We start from the raw sequence: 23,971 nt of genomic DNA, 5'->3' as shown, positions 1-23,971 counted from the left end.
CACGCACCAAGAAAAAAATTTCCAGAATAAAACAAAATTTACATAAGTAAATACTGCGTTAATATGAGTAGGTGATTAAAAGATCGAAGCAAAATGATTATTTATTGCAAGAAAAAAATGCAAATGAAAGGAGGCTTTAGTACCCTGTTTTATCACCTCCAGCGTGAATGCACGATGCGTGAGGCCTACAAGTCCCTTTGGATGTCCTGTGACATCTGGCTCTACAGTTGCTGTAAACACGCCTCCTATTCGACTAAACTTGGAGGCTGAGCAACTTGCCACCCTTAGAGATTGGTGTCAAATCTGGAGATCAAGCAGGCCAAAAAAGGGTAGTATTATAGCGAGGCAGTCCTGTGTCACCCCTTGCTGCGTATGGCCACAATTTCCCTCTGTTGAAAGATGGCTCCTGGGAGACTTGCTATGAGTGGCAACACGTGGGTTTGAACGATGTCACAAACGTACCGCTGGGCTGTTATAGCACCATAGATCACTATTAGAGATAATTGTGTGTCATATATGCAATGGTAACTAATACCATCACTAATGCTGAAGGGACGATGCCTATACAGTTCTGGACGGATTGCCACTAATCCATCGTTACCAATAAATATTATTTATTTTTAAAAATAATAGTTAAACATTTCTATATTAAGGAAAATTTTAAAAATTTAGCTTTAGCGAATGATGTAGGCGATGAAACTTTTCTTTTTATAAAATGTACTGAACTGTTTACTTACGTGAAGCATTTTTTATGGGAAAAGTGAAAGGCTTATTGGGAATAAATATTTTTTCTCCTATTCTGCTTTACCACACAGTCTTTTCTCCATACACTATATGAGTTAGTTTCCCAGTATCGTTGAGATAATAGTGCCTGAAATTTAAATAAAAATTGGAAGTTTATAAAAAGTTTTGCTTGTAGTAGTTTGGAGTTTTTGTAAGTTTAATATTGAAATAAATTTTGACTAAAAATATGAAGGAAAAAAAAGCGTTTGAATTATCTCAGTCCTGGAAGAGTTGTGTTTTAAAGATAAAAAATTGTTTTTATTTTTAACCGAAATTTTCTTCTGAAATTTCTTTGAAAGAAATGTTTTAAATTTAGTCAATCAATGAAGTTACCATTTTAAGAAACTGTATTATAACTGAATGCATAACTTCTTTTTTAAAAGCGAGTTTAGAAGTTGATTTTAATAAACTGCTTGTAAACTGGCGAATAGCCTATAAATAATTAACGTATTGAAATATAAAAATTAAGTAAATTAGTGAATTGCCTTAGAAACCTCCATTTCTTAATTTTTTCCTAGCTGTTCAAACTAGGCCGATTTTTTTAAGGAAATAATTTGAAACTATTGATTCGAAATTGTTGATCATATTTGTTATATTCATAATTTTAATGTCTGCATTAAAGAGAGTTAGGAAAGAGATAAATAAAACAAAAAGTTTTATTTATTTGAAAAACCTTTTCTTTTTTTCCAAGTATAAAATAAGTTAAATAACGCATTTGTCCGTAAGAAGAAAAAATTTCCATGTGAATTCCCTCTTAAATAAAAAATCTTTTATTTCTTATTCTCCCTCTATTTATTTTATTATTCAAAACTACAGTTATTTAAATTTTAAAAACATTTTCTATGAGATAAGCTTTGTGACTTCTCAACAGATTTAACAAGATAAAATTACTACATTCCAGTCTATACTGCCATTTCGGCATCAAATATTTTAAAAGCCGACACTCCAACTAAAGTTTACTTATTTTAGAGTTCGTGAAGCATGTGCAAAATTCTTTTCCCAGGATTCAATGCGCTGTAAGTGCTGGAGAAGAGTGGAAATAAGTGCTCTTTTGCGCTTTTATCGATTGCAGTAATATCGATTACATTCGATCGATAAAGTCATTGCTTAAAACGTTTATTTACTTTAGAATAGCGCTGAAAGAAATACTCTCTGTTTATGAAATTCAGCGTTCGTATTATCATCGCCATTTCCAGTTATCATTACCAAGTGAAATCCCGTTTATAGTTAATTGCATTCCTTTCATTCTAATAAAATCGTCTTTTTGCCCCATTTTAAGAGATAAGAGCTTCTTAAGCTCTGAAATGCTTTTTTGAATCAAGCATTTTTTAATATATTTAAATTATTATGGGAAACATTTTATTCTAAGATAGCAATTTTTTCTTCTATTTAATGGTGGCAACTTCTTTCAAGATGGTTCCGATTTTAGTTTCTACTTCATTCTTATCAGTTAGTCTTCATTCTTATTAGTTTCTTTTTTAATAAGTTAATTTTTCTTTTCATTTGAACAAATTTTAATGAAGCCTTTAGAAATGATGGGAAGTAAATAAGCTATAATAGCATAGATTTGTTTGCAGTTTGCGTTTTTATCTTTTAAATTATTTGTATGTATATGCGATTAATTACTGTGAAAATCCTTTTCCTAATTGCGTTTAAACAAATTTTTTTTAAATGTTTGTTCTATATTAGTTAAATGTTTTAGTACCCTATGTTAAAAAGAATAAAATGAAGTTAGAAATTTGGGAGATAAAAAGTAATAAAATTTAAAAAAAAAATCATTGTAATGTAAATAAAAGTTCACACAGTACTACATATTATTTGCGCAACACAATATAGTTAATAAATTTATTTAAAAATGCTCCCAAATTAAATCATTTAAAAATTTCAATTATTGCTCTGTGGGAACTCCAAAAAGCTCGATAATTTTAAGGAAGAAATTTGGTAATGATTTTGAAAAAATTAACAATAAAATATGGTTTTATGATATGTGGTCATAAGAACTGTATTTTTTAAATATATATATATATGTGTGTGTGTGTGGTTGTGTGTGTGAATGTCTCGCTATCTGTTTATTCGTTCTTTATACACTCCTTAACTTGATTAAATTATTTGATTGATTTAGGATTGTTGATTTCACCATTTTAATGCTTGATATAAATCAACAAGTGGAAGACAAATTGAAATATAACAAGAACTAATTAAATAAAATTGAACTTTTCTAATTAGCCATGAGAAAATTGAGATAATTTCTAATAGGTTAAATGAGACTGTACATCCTTCTTCTGGTGAGTGGAATTTATAACTTATATCGTAGTTAATCTAATAGTATGAAGAGCGCAGCGAAATGTATAACAAATAACAAAAATAAATAAATAAATAAAGGTTTTGTATAAATATGTAGTATGGTGATATTAGGGTACTTATCCGTTTCACTGAGTGGTAAAAAATCTATTGGTAAACCATACCATAGCATGCTATAAAATATAAATAGTAATATTTAATACTGTATTTAGTTAAGCATCACTGGTGTCAAGAATAAATTGGCAATTTTTTACTGACGATAACAGTTCGCCTGAAAAATATTTGTGTGGTTCATAAATTTCAATTCCTTTAACGAATTGAAATTTGTTAATTAATAGGTAAAAATGAATTTACCGTACAATTTTTGACGCCAATGATGCTTAATTAATTTTGATAATAAGTACTACTTTTATAGTGTTAATTCGTGCCTTTTAATATGTACTAATATTGGTATCAAGATATCTACTATAGTTATTGTGAAAATATGTTTCTTTCTTCAAAAAGAAAGGGATAATTCTCAGGGGAAATGATTGATTTTGGTAATTTTTGACTATCGACTATGGTTGCCCTTGAATAGTAGCGTTATGCCAAATGATACTGAATATAGTTAATCTTTATTTTGCTGGAAATATAGATATTTTCGAAATAGATATTTTGCTTAATTTAATAACGTAAAAGCCCCGGGAAGGACAACAAATAATTAACAAATAAATAAACAAATTGATAGCTCTTAGCTTTATAAATTGTTTCGGTACACGTCTTTCAGTTTTCTGAATGTTTTCGTCGTGTAGATCAATACCGATTTATTAATTATTTACTGTTTTTCCAACCTGTAGGAAGAGCGAGTTTTCAGCTAGTGGAATATAAATAGAAGCAAATATTATTACATTTGATTGCTTAAGTTAACATTAGTTTAATTCGATGATTGCAAAGAGATGCTTAATTTTATTATTGATTGTAACCAGTACATAATAAATATGTAATAGAAAAGGAGAGCAATAATAAATATGTAATAGAAAAAGAAAGCATTCATAAATATGTAATAGAAGAAGAAAGTAGAACAATAATTCCTTCCCAATTTTAAATTTATATTTAAACTTTCGATAAATTACTTTTTATCTATTATTGATTGTTTTTCATGTGACAAAAAATGCTTTCCAACTTATTATATCATAAAAAAAGTTGTTTATATAGAAAATACACTCATGTTAATAAAGTCGCGGTATGTACAGATTTGTTTTTATCAAATAGATACTTTTTCTTTTACCTGCTACTTAGGCTTTTAAAAAGCACTGTGGTTTTACTTCAGATCCAAGCATGGATTTATATTATTAATATGTTACGGTATACCGAACTATCGTGTTTTTACAAAATAAATCTTAATAAAGCCTTTTGTACTATTGCTTTTTATGCATTAAAATGACACAAATGGGTTAATTTCAAATACAAAATGTTTCTTTCGGATTTCAAAAATTTCTATTTTATTTTTTAAATTGAGAAGAAAAAATTGAAAATCAGTATCAGTATTGTTATGACAAAGAATATTCATATAAAAACATGAGTTATGTCAATGAAAGTATTATTACTTATATTTCAATAATCAGGCACATAAGACTTACAAAAACCTAATGAAAAACTTCTGAAGAATATTTAATCTCCATTTTTCTAAAATTATGATAATGGACGCACATCTAATATTCTATGAATTACTGAAAAATTATCTATTTCCAATAATATAAACATCCCTTTGTTATCCGAAAGAATTATATTATCTATATACCGAGAATTCCCTAATGTCAAATTCATGCAAACCATATTTTAGAAAAATCAAAATTCTGGTTCCTTTTCCCGAGCTCGAAAACATGCCAGTTCATTATCTTTCCGAATCAAAAAGTTGTGTTACTACAACTACAATCAGCTTCAGAAGATAAAAATTCATCATGGAAGCAGAAAAACTTTTCTTTTTACAAGTTTCTACAGGTTTCTGAAATTTTTTTTCTTTATTTTATTTTAATTCAATGCGTGCATCATATGAATCGTTGGGGTTAATGTTTCCACCGGTCTACTTTTGCTTGATTTAAAGACTTCGCAAGATAAATTATTTTCTGAATTTTATAATCAGAGTTTAGAATTGGTGGTGATGGTAGATTTGAAATTAAAAATGCATAAAATTTCGTACAGTGTTTCTTGCTACTTCAGTGTTATTAAAGCTATTCTCCATTTTTAAAACTTAGCTTTTTATTTGTTTTTCTTTTTTGCTTCTTTTACCATTAACTCATTTTAATTACCATTTGCTACAAACATCTACTTTAGCAGCGTGCAATAGTTTGTCATCTTTAAAGAAAACGTTCTCGAATTTTCTTAAATACTTATGCTAACTACTTATGTATACTTAAGTTACTTAAATGCATAGCTTTTAATACATTTTTACTATTTGCTAACAATGCCATTTACTTTTTTCTGTTTTGCTTACTTTGCTTCATAATTTATTTACTACTTGCTCATTTTATGCTACATTCGTTACATTTAGTATATTTCAATAGCGTAAAATATTTAAGTACTTTTTTAAGCGGCAATCTCGGAATTTTTCAAAGGCTTCTGTATTTTATTCCATTTTATATCTATTATTCTCATTTATTAAACTCGATTTTTTGTATTATTGTTAATTTTCTCACTCACATTTTGTATAATAGTTCTTTATTTCTTACGATCAAAATTCAAAGTTTCCAAAGCCGGAAAATCCCCAGAAATTTCGATGATAGGAGAGAGAAAAAAAGTTTCGAAATCGGAGAATTATTGCTTCAGATTACGTTGAAAAAAAAACGAAAAAAAATTGTTTTAGAATTATTTTCAGTTAGTTAAAGTACTTCAAAAGACAAAAGAACCCCATCGGTGGAGAAGAAGGAAAAAATGATTCTGTTCCAAATCCGTCACTGCTGTTTAAATCATTTTTCCGAACCATATTTCTTTTCTCTGTTGAAAACATTCGTTGCTCCATCGTATCGTAGATTACAGGTAGATACTCGATAAAAAGACATTAACGAGTGAGAACCATCGTGGCATTTGGGTCCTAATACACACCTTTTATCACAACCTAACTGCCAACTGAGTTTTAAAGCATATTTCTGACGATCGTTGAAAACCATTAAGTACCCCACCAGGAAAACTTAATGTCATTGGTAACCGCTTACCTGACTTTGCCACGGGTGAACACGTTTTAGCCATTAAATGCTGTTATAGTGCCATCAAACGCGAAATACCCAAGTCCATCGCACCAGCCTTAAACGTTCTCCCGAAATGACCCCTTTGAGTCGATTTAGGCGACTCCTGGCAATTGTTTGGAACGATCTCATCGTCGATGTAACGGGTATTTTTCAGCCGTAACGGGGACCTTACGTTCTTTTTTCACGTTCCTCGATGGGCTTGGATGGTCTGTCTTCAATTTTTTTTTATTCCACGGCGAAAAGGAACTCGTTTTGGAGTTTGACTGATAAAATAGTCACGCAAGTCGTTGCATATCTGAGAAAAACGTTTGAAATGGAGTTTTATTTTATTCTATCTTTTCTTTTTTAGCTCATCTCATTTATACATTTTTTTCTTTTATTCAAAGCTTCTAGAACTTGTTTCCTTAGAAGGAAAATATGGAGAAGGGAGGGGGGAGTTCTGATGTCGGCATCGGTTTCTGTACAATCAAGGTGACAGGTCAAACCATTTATCCTATATTTTTGTACCTCTCAAACAAAAACAGGGATAAGTGGACCATAAGTTTTACTCTGATCTTTCAGGGTCAAAATAACTAATGCTAATATGTAGGGTATCAGAAAAAAAGTTACATCAAGGATTTTTTTTTTCTTTTTTCTAACTCGAATAAAAGAGCTTTTATGTTAAAGAAAGACAATTTGCTCATAAAGTTATTTAGAATTTAATTATGGCAATTATGATTTAAAAATATACATTTTGAAATATTTAACTTTTATAGAAAATAATATGTCCTACAATAAAAGTTAAAGCACGTTAAGCGCGATACACGTTATGAACGCTTGAAGCACGTTAAACAAGCTAATATGGTGCTAACCATATTATTATATCTCTTAAATTTAATTACACGATATTATGGTTCAAGTTAAATGAAAACATGATTTAAGTAAAAACCTTATAAAGTTTGAAGCAATTTAGGACAATATTGCAGTTTTATATTGAACTGATTTATTAAGAGTGTATTGTTAATATTATTAATAATGAACTACATAATATATGAAACAATTAGTGTCTAACAATATACAAAACAAATAAATTGGTTCTAACCTTTAAGAGTATTTTAGATGCTTGACGCAAATTTGAAACTGTTGTACAATCTTCCATATTTTGAAGTATTTTCCTTCTTTCAATTTAATTGTCCTGCAAGAAGGGGATACACATTTGTCGTCTACCTATTTAGAAAAATATGTATAAAATAATAAGCTATAATAAATAACTGACTAAAATTATATTATGTAAACACGTAAAAATTCTCTTAGTAATAAAAAAAATATCTCATAGATCTTTGAAATACGTGAAAAAAATTATAGTTCACTTCGTGTGTATATTATAAACAAAACTATGAATGTTTTGCTTTTGTAACGTGCTTGAACAAATATATAAAAAAATTTAGAATTTATATCATCTACGGTTTTTAAAGAGTATGTTTTTTTCTCACGAAATTCTGATGAATTCTGGAAAATGTAGAAGGCTAATTAATTACTCTGCTTATTCCTTTTATAAGCATTATAATCAGTAATAGCACTAAATATATTGTTAACTTATGACAGCATTATGCCTATTGGTTTAAATGAACGTTGTCAGAGTCCTTAAAAAATACTGAAAACAATGTAACAATTATGCTATTAAATAATTCTTGGAGAACGCCTTTTTCTCATATTGTCTTCATAAACGCTGCGAAATGCAGTAAGCTATTCACTTATTTGGTTTATTCATTTTATAAATATTGCTTCTAGCAATAGGACTAAATATAGCGTTAACTATAACACCATTATGTGCTTATACTATTATGTACAAGCTTTTTTTTTCGTTTACTTTTTTTTCGTCTTCAATTAATGAGCAAGACCAGAATATGAACATTTCCCAGGGTTTTTAAAATATAGTGAACACCTGATTGTCTGTGGAATTGAATAAAGCACTAATATTATGTAATTCCATGCTAATCATAGATAAAATGGTCTGGTATATTTTATTAGAGCAAAAAAGGGTTCATCAATGATAAAAATACTATAAATATCGATAAATTTAGTGTTTAGATAAATAAAAAAAAAAGAAGGAAAGATAGAATGTAGAATATGCAATAAAAACATTAAAATCTTATGTGATCAATAAATGCATGGTTAGAGTTTTCCTGAAAACAAACATAGAATATAGCTTGGTAAACATATAGAATATAGCTTGGTAAAAATATTGTTGGGCAGGATTTGACATGAACAAAATGTCGTGGGATAGAATATCTCATAGAAAGAATTTGTTAAAATACTACTAAAATTTGACTTGGACCACTATTAAATAAATTACCAGAGATCCCAAGACAAGTTTATTTATTTATTTATTATTATTATTATTTTAATCTTTGGTTTTTTTGTTAGTCACTTTTTATAATAATTATGACCATTGTACATTCTTTATATCGTAGTTCAAATCTGCATTATTAACTTAAAAAAATCTAATCGAAAATGTGTGCAGATTTGTAACATGCTTTCATTACTCTACTTTTGAACCAGTGTCTAAATTTTCTAAATTTCTATCCATGCAATTTGTTTTCGGTCTATTTGGCATATTATACTTTTTTAGTGTATACTTATATTTTTAAATGTATATTGATTTTTACAGATCCTAAAAAACAAAAAGTTATACTATTTAATTAGCATTCAATGTAAAAAAGAATGAAATTTTGGTGAAGAAACCAAAAGTATTTAAATAAAACCAATTCTTTTGGACTGGAATTTTCGTAAATCTATTTAACCTTGGTATACGTAAAAAACTAATAGTGTAATTAATAGTATTTTAAGTATTTTTTCTGATGAATTCGGATTTAAAGTATAGATTACAAAAACAAAAAAAAATTACATTAATAGATTTATGTCGAAAAATAAATAATTCAAGAGAAATAAGAATGCATTCCTTTTTAAAAAATTCTCTAACACTTTCTCTTAAATAAATGAATAATAACAAGTTTCAAAAGGATAATCTCAGAGCAAACTCAAATTTATTGCTTCTCCAAATCTGGTTAAAATCATTTTCACGTTCTTTACTTTATGAGAAAAAAAAAAGAAACAAAGATAAGTACTTTACTAAACTTGAATTTATCACTTTAGAAAACATGATCATCAAAAACAAAAAACAAAATCAACGTGATTGGATAAAAAGGAGGAAAAAAATTATTCGAAAATGAAATTTTTGGCGTCTTTCCTCACTTCCGGCCTAATAAGAAATCGTGTACGAAGCCTCATTTCATATGAAAATAAGACACGCATTTCGATTATTTATTCATAGCTTCTACGCATACAACATCACGACTTGGCGATTTCCAGTAATTCTTGGCGGTATGCGCATTTTGTATTGTTTATACATTGCCTCGGGGTACTTAATTATAACCCTTTTGATTTACTGGAAATTTTTTTTTCTAGCTTGTTCTATGCCATTTGCGTGTCGTATTAACAAGGAACTAGTATTGTAAAATAACAAAGACTACATAATTGTTCGATTTATTGAATCCTTTGATTAATTGGTAGATTCATTATTATTGTTTTTAGGTCAATCATTAATGCTCAAAAATGAATTGTTGTTCAAATATTGGTCATCCGTATAGTTTTAATAGACCGCTACATTTATTTTATGGCTGTCAGACATTTGATCGAATTTGTATTCATTTTTTGCAAATTTTTGAAAAATTTCAGTTGAAAGTATTTTGAAATAAGGCAATAGTGGAAATTTAATTTATTCAATGAAATATGGGGAAATCAGTTTTTAAAGTTCGCATACTTTTTTACCTTTTTTTAATGCTCTAATGTCCATAGTTTAAAAAGATTGACAAAATCTATGCTCAGATTCAATCAGGGATGATTTAAATACTGATGAAATTTTCTTGAAACTATTATATGACACCATGAACTTCATCCCTTAAAACGATTTTTCAATAAAATATTTTTTTCAAGAGCAAGGGTTTTCTTTTTTTAATCTCCCAACTGGTCTGACGCAGTTAAATAAACCGTTGACTACCACAGTTAAATAAACCGCATGTCGATGACAAACAGAGAGGAAGAATATAGTTTGTCTAAAGTCAGAACTCCCCTAGCCATTCGTCTGGACTCATGGCGGTGATTATGGTAACGAGGTATAATTATTTCAAGTAGGGTTGTGGGGTCATTGTTTTGGACAGGTTTTGGCTCGGTTCGGTGAAAGAAAGGGAATCTTTTCTTCGGTCTACTGTGTTAGACCCAAAGTGAAGAGAAGCTACCCTCCCTGAAAAGCGCTATTCTTGTTTCCACAGCAGCATACGGCCACAGACTTAGTGGCGGGTGGAGTTCTTACCTTAGACAAACTATAGATTTCCTCTCTGCTGAGTCCAACATAGTCCAAGGTATATTTGGGAGTAGCCAGATGAAACTGGCATTTAGGACAACGGTAAAAGGTTTTCACTCCACCATTTTAGACAATTCAGGCGACTTCTAGAGAGGGAGGCAGAACTAAAGTTAAAACTCATTATGAGATTTTGGTGTTTCAAAAAAACATAACTTAAAAAAAATCGATTGATAACAAATATGTTATTTTTGTTTTCATTTCTAAGATAAGACGTTCACAGTGTAAAAATATTGGTTGACTATGTTTTCTGATTTAATTATTGTTAATCTCTGTTTGAAATATGACAAAATTTATTTTTATGTTGTTTAATATTTATTCTTATTCTTGGTCTTAACATAAAACAAAAATGGTTTTATTTTGAATAACTTTCGATTTATTGTCCGCAATTTTACATATTAAGGTGAAATCCCTATATCAAGTATACTAGTTAATTAGTGCAAAATCTAATTTCAATCAGAAATCTAGACACAAAAACTTACTTCTTTCGCTGAGTTAATGCATTTTTTTCGGATTTTCGATTTTCAGAAAATATTGGATGGTAACTGCAATCTGCAACTGGAATATCTGGAAAATATTAGTTACGAAGATAAGTTTAAAAAATTGCAAGAGTTAATGGACAAAAAGTTAGTTTTTTGATCGAAAAAAAAATAGTTTTAAGGTGTGTAAATCTTAACTTTAATCTTAGTATATTTCATAAAAATAGTGAATAATTTGCCATGCAAACTTTTTTGACATGCATAAATGTGTTTGACCAGCTAAGATTAAATGCATTTTTTGTTTCTTAGAATGTCTAAGAAAAGTACGAATTAAAATTAAGAAAGCTTAATAATTATTTCATTAAAGCGTTGCTTCTATTCTATGTTTATTTTTAATAAAATTCCTAAAACGTATTAAACTACTGAATGAACATTAAGAATGCATGCTTTGTAGACCTCACTGTTTCCTTAACTTACTATAGGTATAGGTTAACTATATGTATTTCTATTTAAGATTAAGTTTAAGTTGATTTTTGCAAATCCCTGAAAATTTTTAATTATACGTTTATCCTTTGGACAAAAAAAAATCATGACAATGAATTATTTGATGCAGAATAATCTGTCTCAAGTTATTTTTAATAATATATTTTAAAGACTTTGTTCACATAATGTTCTGGTATAGAGAAACACTGTTAGCTTATAGCTTAAGCACACATATAAAAAAATTTATTTGCGATATGTTTATCTAATATATTTGAAAATTATATATATATCGCACAGATATTTTTTATATATATTTGCGATGCGCAAATATGTAATATACTTGCGAGTTTACCAGCAGTAAAAAATTCCTTTTGCAGCTGGAACAGCTAGCTGTGAACAATTTAAGTCATTTAAGAAATTATTATATTTATTTAAATGCTCTTTTAAGCGAACAAACTCTAGCAGAATTGTTTTAGGATTTGGAGAACACTTAAATTCAAATCATGCAATAAAAAGTAATGATTAAAAAACTTTTTTTTTTAATTTTTTTTTTTACATGAATAAGGTATATGTATTAGATAAGCCATTATAATCAGTCGAAAGCGATTACAAAAAATAAAGTACTAAATACTTGAATTTAAATAACGCCATGAAAAATAAATTGATACATAAATAATACAATCCAAAAATTTCTCAATTAAAATAATTTAAAATGTTTTAATCGTTTGATTAACTTAAAAAAAGAGAGAAAAAAAGAGCTATTAAGGGACTCATAATCATATGAACAAGCGATAACAAATACTAATGCAAACTAAAATGATTTTTAAAATGACAGAACACAACACTTAACTACGTTCGTATCTTTATAGCTTACATAAATATTGCGAACTGTTTTAGCGTGGTTTACGATCAATATATTTTAAATAAGTCGACTGTAAACTGGTTTTTACATAAGACCAGAAGGTGAGTTTAACAATGGGTTCTTCTTGTTGGGGCATTTAGAGAAAAACTTCCGTAGAAGATAAGAAATGTCCCGAACTCGTGAATCAGGTTTAGAAACTCACGCGACTTAGTCGGAATTTTCATTGGAAACCTTTTCACCTGCGCATACTTTATGAACAAGAACTAAATGCAATATTTTTACTGCCTCATTTTCATTAACTATAGGAAAAACTCATTAGGAGCACTTGTTTACTTTCAGGCATATCATCTAAATTATTTCGATCGACATTGCAAGATATTAATGAGGGTTTCTGATTTCAAATCAGTCGGTTGAACTCCTTTATGTTGATTTCAGTTTGACCCATTAACCAATACCCATTGCCCATTAGTCAAGTTTCTGTCGGAGGAATATAATACATTTGTAATGATTTTACATCAAATATAAGAAAGATTTATTCTAAAATTTTTTTCTTAAAAATTAACGAAAAACTCAATCTTAAATTAAATTAAATTTTAATAGGTTTTAAATTTTTAACTTTGCATCTTGTGTAAATTGACGAAAATGTATTATTATATTTTATATGATTTTTTTTAAATGTTTCCTTTATTATAAAAAATTGAAATTAAAACTAAACTCAAAATCACACATAAATACATGTTAAAATTGTCGGAGTTGGAGCCTTAGTGGAGGCGGAGCTGGAGCTTATCATATTATTTGGGAGAGGAGATAGAGCCGGAGCATCTAAAATCTTCTAATCCGTGTACACGAAATCAATATATAACGTGAACTACTTTGTGTTTTAATGTTACCAACGAACCAATCACCTAAGCATAAATTAACGGTAAATTAAGTTTAAGTTAACATATTCAATTATTTAATCTAGAATTTTTTTAATTATTTAATCTCGGCATACTGAAAAATAATCCCTTAAATTTCGAAAGCATGGCATTGTAATTAATTGATCAAACATAAATATCATAAGAATTAAATATCTGAAAGACATGTAATCTAAAATTCAAAGTCATGCAACAGAAGATTTTAAATTTCCATGCGCATAAATAGCTGTTTGCTATATGTGTTATTACACTAATACAGTTTATTACCAGTACCGTTTTAAATTCTAAAATATTTTGTTGCTCAATTGTTTGTAATACTTGAGTTCAGTATGAAAGCAAAGTATAGTTGGTTATAAAATTTTTTAGGGAGAAAGAGTTTTATTTTCCTGCGTGGAAAATTATAAACAATATATTGCTAATAATGAACCTGTATGACAACAAAAATACAAGAAAATGTCAACAACTATTAATAATACATTCTTTATCTTTTACATGCAAAACTTTATAAATGCAAAAATTTTCTTTTTGTCGAAAATTTCCTGTGTCAACATTTCATGCATAGAAATATGAAAGGAATTAATCATATTGCAGATCATACTTTTGGAGTTTCTCAAATACCAGTATGGTTAAGTCTTCGTTTATTTATACTATTTTATTTTTAAATGATATGAAAAAGGGTACAATCTTATGAAAAAAATGTTTAAACGAATGTTTTGCATTAACCAACATCGTCTTAAATGCATTTTCATCAGAACATCTCTACTAAATATTGCGACAAATAAAATAAAGTATATTTGTAATTTAAGTAAATATTTTTAATTTAAGTAAACTTAATGGAGTCATTAAAATCTGCAGCTTGTAATATCAAATCTGATTTTTAGTCAATAAATAGACATTATTTAATCCATACTATAGATCTGTAATTTCCTAAGTGAATTTCAAATATGATTTTTTTCCAAACAATATTCATACAACGTAATCGTTTATATAAATTTGAATGCATTTATTTTTGTACTAATGTTTATTTTTTGAGTCACGAAAATTTAATTCCAATGCTTTTGATGCATGGTTATCCTATTTATATGATTATTATTATTCCCAAATTTTATATTTGTATTTATTTTCTAACTATTATAAACTTTTCATGTACATTGTTATAGCTGCATAAATTGCACTCTTGCACTGATACTGTATAAGAAATGAGGTTTTTAACTATTTTTACGATTATATGCACAAAAAAGTATACACTTAATAAATACATCTTTGTTTTCCTTAAAAATAGTAATTAAAGTAGAACGTTTTCATATTTGTTTATGATGAAAGCAACTGTAAATTGACCAAGCAAATGGTTGATGATAAGCAGATTCTACGGATAGATCAAGCGCAATGGACGCATTCAAAATTGCCCGAATTGAAAAATAATTTCTAAAACAAAAGTAATAAGAAGACTTTGCATTTAAGTTTATAAAAAATAGGGTATTAACTGAATAAAAAAATTCCCATTTTATCTTGTTGACTTTTCTAATAATAATTTGTTTGTAACCTCATTTTTGTTTGAGTTATCAGTGCTTGATGTGCTTTAAACAAAGGAGAGTAATGTGTAATTGATTGTTGTTTCTTATGGTAGCCCTGAACTTTGCAGGACCGAATGGCTGTCCTCGCCGGCGAGGAAGACAAACCTACACCCGATTCCAGACGCTGGAACTTGAGAAGGAATTTCACTTCAACCACTACTTAACACGCCGACGGCGTATAGAAATTGCTCACGCCCTGTGCCTCACCGAGCGACAAATAAAGATATGGTTCCAAAATCGACGCATGAAGCTCAAGAAAGAGATGAGAGCCGTCAAAGAAATCAACGAACAAGCTCGTATGGAATCCTCCAAAGTCAAAGAGGAGGACAAAGACAAGAATGGAGTAGACCACCAAGCCAAGAGGGAGGACAGGAAGTCCTCATCTGAACACCCACCTTCCATCATCACTTCTCCCACATCTCTCATATTAGAGGACAAAATCAGAAATCCGAAACCATAATTAAATAACAGGTACAACCGTAATTAAGTAACTGGTATGGTGAACAAAAACACCATCTTTATGCCATAGATACGTTCCATATTTTGGAGTTGCATATACGTATTAACACAATCTTAACAATGACATTAATGATATACGTGTGATTATTATCGGTGATCGTACTAAATATACGTACTTGCATTGCATACCCGATACGTAAGAACTACTTAAACGAACTGTTGCCGCAAAGTATTAGCCAAGAGTCTTCGAGAAAGAACAGATGAGTGTGTTTGCAGTTTGTTCATATTCCACACGCATCTTACAAACTTTGATGTTCTTTCTTTGTGTAAGTATTGTCATTTAATTTTTGAGAGATTTTCGTAAACATTTTAATTTATTAAATTCTTTTTCGCATTCTGAACTAATAAAATGGCATGCCGTGTGTTTAAAGAGGAGAATCAGTATGCTTTTTCATTGAGTACGTCTGCTCACTCCTGGTGCAATGAACTAGTCTCTCAGGAAAACAAAAAAACGTATGACACCCCCCATCAAAATGTTGTAAACACCCTACATTTCACACCACAAATCTTACAGCATCAGTTTTGTTTGTGATTAGTTTTCTTAATTGTTATTTTGTGGTATGCTTATTATTTATAAGCATACCGCAATTCTTAAGGTGTTGTGTCATGTTTTGTTGTTATGTAGCCTACGAACAATAATTTGATTTAGTACTTAAGTTTGGAACTATTTCCATTGTTAAATTGTTGTTTTATTGGTTTTTCTCATCCAGTTCGATGCTTTAAGTTCCAGAAAAGGAAGAAAAGAATGTGATTTGTACGTGTTTGGACTCGATTATTCACAGTATTTTCAGAACATAGTTTTTGATGTATTATATATTCAACAATATTCGTACTGTAAGTTGAAAAAAAAGTTATGTAGTTTTAATGATGAAATAAGGAAATGAAATGAGCATATATTCTATGATTTTATTATAATTATTTACATCTCAAGTTCATTGAAATGTTAATTAATTATTGAATTAACTAGGCCAATTTTTAGAAATCTTATCTTGCCCTTTTTATTTAAATTTAATACAACAATTTACATTTGCACTTTAACATCATATAGTAATTTATTTTTAATCCTAAACTTGCTTTATACTTACACCTAAATTGATTTCTCCTTTTTAAATCTAAATTAGGCACTTAACTTTAAACATCTTTTAGTCATTAATGTGTTAAGGCCGACGCTATGTTTGGCAGTTTAAGGAAGAAAAAATAAAATGGAAATATTATGAATGAAATAAGTAACACATATAAAAGATAAAATGAATAAACTTGATCAGAATATAAATGTAAGGAAAAATATTAAGAATTTTAATTAGCTATTTTATTAATCAACTTGCTCAAAACATCCTGATATTTTTTTCATAATGGAGGTATTATGAATAAGCGTCTTAAGTGCTTTACAATAAAACAGCAAATATGAATTTCAAATTTTATAAAAGCATTGCTCAAAATTTCGTTTTTGTTCGATTACATATGATAACAATATAATAGTAAAATAGTTAATATTGTGGCGGAATGTGTGAAACGGAAGATGTACATCGTAAGGACATTAATATACAATCAGTAATACACAGTTTTAATACACACAAATGATTGGAAATTTAATGCCCTGTCACTGGATTATATTACAATCTCAATATTGTGGTATATCACATGGAAGTATGAATGCTCAACAATAAATCATGATATTTTCTAATTTAATTAATTTAAGTAAATTGTAATTTGGCCAATATTTTTTAACGAAATTAAATTTATCAACAATATCACTGGATTTGATAATTTTTATCTGCACTCAATATATAATTCTATTCATTATTTATTACTGTGATAATGATCGTGCTATCATCCTTGTTGATAACTATCGTTGCTTGAAATGGTATTCACGATTTATTGTTACCGTTTGGAAAACCTCCTTTTCGATATGTTGCTAAATTATCCAGCTCTATTGCATATCGCATACAAATCTTATTCACAAAAAAATCCTCTTTCTACCATAAAGATCAATATTAAAAGTGCAAAAATATTTAAACAAGAAAAATTAAAAAATGAATAACTTTTAATTAAATGTGTAAAAAACAATTATTAAAACTTTCAATGTTTACATGCTTATGTAAAGTTATGTTAATGTTTCAATATTTAAATTTTAAATTATTAAAATGTGAACAAATAACTTTTATTTGAAAATAAAAACAATATATTCACATTCTCATTCACTTAAATGTCTTATTTTTCCATAATGCGAAATATTTAAAATGTAAATATGTTAAAAAAATAACTGATAATAAATATAAAAACAGGTATATATTTGAACTCATTCACACAAATGTCTAATTCTTGCCATAATACGCAATATTTAAAATGTAAACTTACAAAAAAAAAAACTTTAATTTGAAAATAAAAACAAGAATATATTCAAATTCATTTCCTTACGAGCAAGTGTTTCTGTCTGCAATTTTTATAAACCTTTAATGAAGGTAAACATTTATTTCCTTGTATTTAGGCTTTATTTCTGTTTATATATGACTGTTGAAATGTTTGTTTATTGCCGTGAATCATAGTTGGTATTTTTTGTGATAATCTTTTTATATTAAAAATTGTTGCTTTTAACTATAATTTTGGGCAAATTTAAAACCCTGTGATTTTTTTTTAAATATTACGCATTCTTGTTACTATTTTTAAACTAAAATGGAAGCAAACGCTTAGAATTATTTCAGTTATAAAGCATTATATTTGTTGTATTTGGTGATAAGATAATATTTGTCGTTTAGATAATTTAATATTAGTTATTTACAGAAATATAAAGTTGTTTGTAACATCTTTAAAAATCATTTGAAAGTTATTAAAAAAAATATTTTCAAAACTAATTCTGTTAAAAATATTGGTATTATAACTTATTTAATTCTTTATGTTTTAAGGTCTTAAAGTGTAGAAAATGAGCATTAAATTCTTTCAAAAACATGTTAAACATTGATCACATATATGAAGGTCTTATAAATTTGTATAATATTTTCCATAATTTCATAATTTTCTTTTGTATATAGAATATTTTTTATAATATTTTCTTTTGTATGAATGCTCGTGTCATTGAAAGTCGAGTCATTAATTTCTTTAAATAAATTACTATTTTATAAATATAAATTTACTTATAAAATTTAATCAATCACATAATTAATTTATATCTTTTAAAAATTAATAAATGAATAAAAATTATGCATTTTTAACTTTTATTTTTTTTATCAAAAATCAAACATTTTTAAACATAAATTCATTTTAGAAGTGTAATGTCTATGATACAATTTGAATGCTGAACAAAGATTGCGTTGCAATGCACGTTGAACCATAATATCGTACAAAATTGCTGCTTTTATAAGATGTTAAGTTGAACCCTATTTTATTAAAGTGGAGCCGTACTATCGTATGTAAGAAATATCAATAATAAGAAATACTTTTACAAAGTTTAAAAAAAAAAAAAAAAAAAAAAAAAAAAAAAAAAAAAAAAAAAAANCACGAAAGTAAGATTAACGAAAACAAGATCCTTGGAAGAAAATCAGTAGGAAAAATAAGACTACTTTAATAAATATAAGAATTTAACGGCTGATTTAAATCAGGTAATTGAATACGGATTTAATGTAATTAAATACTTATTTTCAAATGTAATTAAATAATTTTTGAAAATTAATTTATATGTAACGTTTAATGTGAAGTTTGCGAAAATTATTAATTTTATATTAATTTTTTTAGTTTTATGTAACACAATTTATATAATATATTTAATAATGTTATTATACATAATGTACTAATTTGAAATAGCCACTGAGGGGGTAAATCTTGTGAATAGTTAAAAATATTAAGAAAAACTATGAGGCGTTTCATTTTAAAACATTTCTTAACAACACTACTATTATAGATATTATTTTTATATTTTTTTATCGCGATTAAATATAATTATTGGAATTTTGAAAAAAATTTAGTGATACTTAAGAGTCCTAATAATTTTGTTTTATATTATTATGAAGAACAAAATGTTCCTTTCCATGATCATTTCGACTAATAATTGCGTATAAATTAAGTTTTGAAGTCGATTAATATTTAATTATATAAAATTTGAGCTCAATGACATTAATATTAATCTGACATGATATTCATAAAATTGTTTAAGTGCTCCTTTTTCGCTGGCAGCTTTTTTTTTCTTTTTCTTTTTTATGGAAACATCAGTTCAACATTAAAAAATTTAGTGTCGATATTATGTTCAACGTGGCTTTAAAATTTCTAGTAATATGAACTTTTAAGTACTGTTATAACATAAAAGGGTTAAATTCAATATTGATATATATATAAGCAATACAAACATACAACATGTTTTCTAATTCTTACTTAGCAATGACGTCGTGATTATTTGTTGTATTAATAAAATGCTTGTCAAAGATAAGCCCTTAAATTCTAATAAGGAATATCTCTGTTATTTTATTGAATATTTTCAGCCCTCTCGATCATTTTGAAAAATAGTGAAGGAATGATTGAGATTTTTCTGAATATCATTATATAATTACGAATAAATTTTTTTATTAAAAAAATTTTTCTATTTGTGTCCGGTGGCAATAAGAATAATATTTATATGTAATATAAAAACTTGCGTTATCAAAACAAGAGTTATTTTCTCGATTCTTCAAGAAAAAAAAGATTTTTGGGATATTTAATTTCAGAACTTTTTGGGAAAGATTTTTAGGAATTACTTCAAAACATATTGATTGGAGGAAATTTTAGTAATATTTAAGACTCTTATATAACTATTCAATTATTGTACACATGCTCTACAACTATGCAACTATTGAATTATTGTGCGCAGTTTTAATTACATGAATGTTAGAAAAAAATTTCACAAATGCATTCATTCAACAATTAAAAATCGCATTAAGCCGTCAAATTTTATCCACATAGCACAACATTATTTTAGATGCTTAATGCTTAAAATTTTTGATACGTTCCTAACATTAATGTCTCTAAGAATCGAAATTTTTTTATTACTTCCATATCATAAATAACATTTTGGCCCAGTCCTCAATGTTTTTTAGAAGAATTTCGTTCTGATTATTTTTGAATCAGGTATGAGCAACCATAATAAATAACAATTTCCAACCAGATGAAATATTTCAAATAAAATATCCATAAGAAGTATTCCATATTCTTCAAAGTGTTACATTTCTATGATTTAAAGATATATGTCCAGAACAACATAAAAATATATTATGTTTTTGAGACGTTAACATTAATTAAAATGTGCTGTGTTGGTATTTATATTTCAATTATTTTTAATTATGTTTACATATTCCTAAAAATCTATTTTTCCTTGAAAATAAATGTTCTTTTAAAGATGCTACCTTGTTTTGATAAGACATGTTTTTAAAAAAAAAATGTAAATTACGCCAACTGAAGCATCAGTTGCTTAAATATACGTATTTATCTATTGTAATTGTCCTTCAATGTTTTTGTCAGTGTACTTTTCTATGTGTATAGTGTTCACCAAAAACCTCTATACTTCTCTTAATTTAGGTGTAGATCACGAATCAAGTCTGTAATAAACATTTATATTCACTGTTAATTAGGAACAAACAACCATCAAACGAATAGATTATTTTAACGCACATACTACTCTTTTTTAATTTTAGATCATGAAAAAATTTCATTTATGAAAACACAAAATAAAAACTTAGTAAGATATAATGATATATCATTGCTACTTTATACTTTTCCAAATAATAAATAACATTTCATTCCTAATTTAAATATAAGAAAAAATAGTTTCATATTACAAAATCAAAATGTAACTAAAACATGAAAGTTTATAGCCATACTTTATATTTCAAAAAAGGACTTTTTTTTTTTTACTTCCCTTCTATTTCTAGGGTTTAGAGATTTTGAATTAACTGTGTTCTCCCGCTTACAAGTTAATCTGCAATCGACACTATTTTAGCTGATTTTTCTGTTGTAATGTTCAAAATTGTAAACTAAAAGAAAAATTAGTCTTTCCTCTCCAAAAATAATAATATTTTTGCATTAATTATCTATCCAAATGATAAATTAATTGCAGATCAACAATTATTTTTTAATTAGAAAATAGGAAAGGTTGAGATGATTAATAAATTTTTCCATACATTTCCCATCAAAATCTAAATATTTACTTCATGAAGCTAAGAACATGTGGCCTTCTAAAAGTATACGTATATTACATGCCTTAAATAGCCTCGTTTAGTTACGTATCCCACTGCTTGTGGTTGTAGATCTGTACAGATAAACCGATAAAATAATAGCAAATGAAATAGGATACTAAATAAAAAGCATCAATTTTAAATAAGAAACTTAATAATACAAAACAGAAAATTATTATTATGTATTTAAGTAAGAATTATTAATATTATTATGTACCGAATATAGTAACATCTTGAAATGATAAACATAGTTTCAAGTAAGATAAAACAAAGTAAGGAAAACGAAATTGTTATAAAATCATAAAATGCGATAAGCCCCAATTTATATAAAAAGAGTAGACCATAATGTCAACGAATGAAATTAAAACATTCTATCCCCTTTAATATGCGAGCATTTCTACTTATTTCTTTGTGAAAGATTTAAAATTGGATAACTGAGTTAAGCAGCGAAACTGGAACAGATTAATATTAATTATTTTAATAATTAGTTAATGAAATTTAATAAATAAGAATGTTTATTTTTCTTATTTTGAAAACATCAACTAGTATTTTTGAGACAAGGCAGGACTTTCAGCTTCAAATTTTAACTACATAAATTTCAAAAATTATTAATTATATAACTTTTGAAAAAAAATTATGAGGAGAAAAATGAATTTAATTACGTGCTTCTACTTAAGGAGAAATTATGGAAAGTTTTTGAACACTTCAAGTTCTAGATAAAATACCATTAAAATTTTGACACCTTATTCAGTTTTTAGTGATTCCGAGACTTATTGTTGCAAATTTATTTTAAATGAAGACAGAGTTTTATTTGTTAATTATTTATGAAAAAAACGTTACCTTTTATGCAAATCTTATAGCACAAATACTTCATGTAGGATCCATATGATTTCTAAAATTTTTTTAAAATAATTTCTTGAATAATTAAATTTTTTATTAAAAGAGTTATAAAATTTGTATGATTATAAAATACTATGCTAATTAATTGAAAAAAAATATTTTGGTAAACTGTTAATTAGATTATGCAGTTGGTCTGAAAGAAGAATTTTCGCCAACAATCAACCTTTTAAGATGTAAAATTGTATTTCCCTTATCTGAGAAAAAATACTACAATGTCTGATTCTAAAACGAATAGTTATAAATGAAAAAAATATCGAAAAGTTTTTCCTAAAACAAATAATCGTGGAAATGTAGTAACAAAGACAATTTTTTAACAGTAACAATGACACTTATATTTTAACATTTTCACTTTCTAATTAATCTTCGTTTAACAATGTAACATAATTTGTCGACCTATTGTTCTTTAATTACGTTTGTTATGAAAATTCTTTCAGAATAGGAAGTATTTCATAACAGATTTCTGTTAAATTTGATTTAAATCATGTATTTATTTTAAGTGTTAATATAGCTGTATTGATTGTCCTTTCAAGTTTTTATTTGTGATTTTAAACTATTTCATACTTGAATACGTTAAATTTTTTTGTCAAAAAAATGCAATATTATGTTTATATGTATATTTTCAAAATTATAAAATTGATGAATCTATGAATTATTGTTAATGAATTAAACATGTATTGACTGATATGTAACAGCATTTTTTATATTTTTCATCTAAGCAACTCTGATTCTCATGTTCAAAATTGCTGCAATATTCTATAATGCTTTTATTTGTTCTGACTTGAAATTACAATTAAATAGTTACAATTTGTCTTTATGTTTGATTTGTGTGAATAATTTTAATAATTGTTAAACCATTAAATACGATTACCATAAATACAAAATATAATTCTCAAATATTTTATACTGATATAATACATTCCCTTTCTTTAATTTCAAATAATTCTTAATGTACTCAATAAATAATTCGAATGAGTTATTCTCTAATTCAAAATCAACAGTAAAGTTAATTATGCAATTGCAGGAAACTTATTTTGAAATAATTCCAAAAACTTAGTAAGTATTCTTTCGGGAAACAACTTAAAACTCTGCTTGTTTCAGCCTTTCGTTGCCCATGCGAGAAGAGAATTTCCATTCAGAAATTTCTTATCATCCACGCGCTTTCATGCTCATGACGGCTCACATGCTTGATATTTTATGGTTCGTATCGGTTACAGTTTTGACGTGAAATATGCTCAGGGGTAGACAGATTATGGGTTAGACTCCTTTTGCGGTCTAATTAACCGTGGGGTTTCTCCTCCACGCAACGCAAATTCGGGAAAGGTTTATCAAAAAGTCC

General features: G+C 27.2%; 1 protein-coding gene and 1 long non-coding RNA gene across 7 annotated transcripts in view; one reads left to right on the top strand and one right to left on the bottom strand.

Moving 5' to 3' along the window:
• Nucleotides 1-23,449, top strand: part of LOC107450666 (homeobox protein abdominal-A homolog) — a 100,625-nt gene extending 77,176 nt beyond the window's left edge. For 2 of the 5 annotated variants that reach the window (XR_006225018.2, XR_001584973.3), the window contains exon 3: nucleotides 15,076-15,211. Coding sequence is in view for 2 of the 5 variants with exons in the window: in XM_016066513.3 (XP_015921999.1) it covers nucleotides 15,076-15,482 (407 nt within the window). In the remaining 3 variants the exon portion in view is untranslated. Of the gene's footprint in view, nucleotides 1-15,075 lie in introns of all 5 variants that reach the window. The other 3 variants (XR_001584974.3, XM_016066514.3, XM_016066513.3) reach the window with 3 other exon arrangements.
• LOC107450672 (uncharacterized) overlaps nucleotides 1-23,971 on the bottom strand; it is a 180,631-nt gene that overhangs the window by 11,504 nt on the left and 145,156 nt on the right. For both annotated transcript variants that reach the window (XR_006225030.2, XR_011637388.1), the window contains exons 5-7: nucleotides 11,190-11,274; nucleotides 7,390-7,514; nucleotides 738-871 (exon numbers count right to left, since the gene is read on the bottom strand). This is a non-coding gene — a long non-coding RNA (uncharacterized lncRNA). The remainder of the gene's footprint in view (nucleotides 1-737; nucleotides 872-7,389; nucleotides 7,515-11,189; nucleotides 11,275-23,971) is intronic.

This window comes from Parasteatoda tepidariorum, chromosome 8, assembly GCF_043381705.1.
Source record: "Parasteatoda tepidariorum isolate YZ-2023 chromosome 8, CAS_Ptep_4.0, whole genome shotgun sequence".
NCBI lineage: Eukaryota > Metazoa > Arthropoda > Arachnida > Araneae > Theridiidae > Parasteatoda > Parasteatoda tepidariorum.
This window is presented reverse-complemented; position numbering and strand designations above follow the sequence as displayed.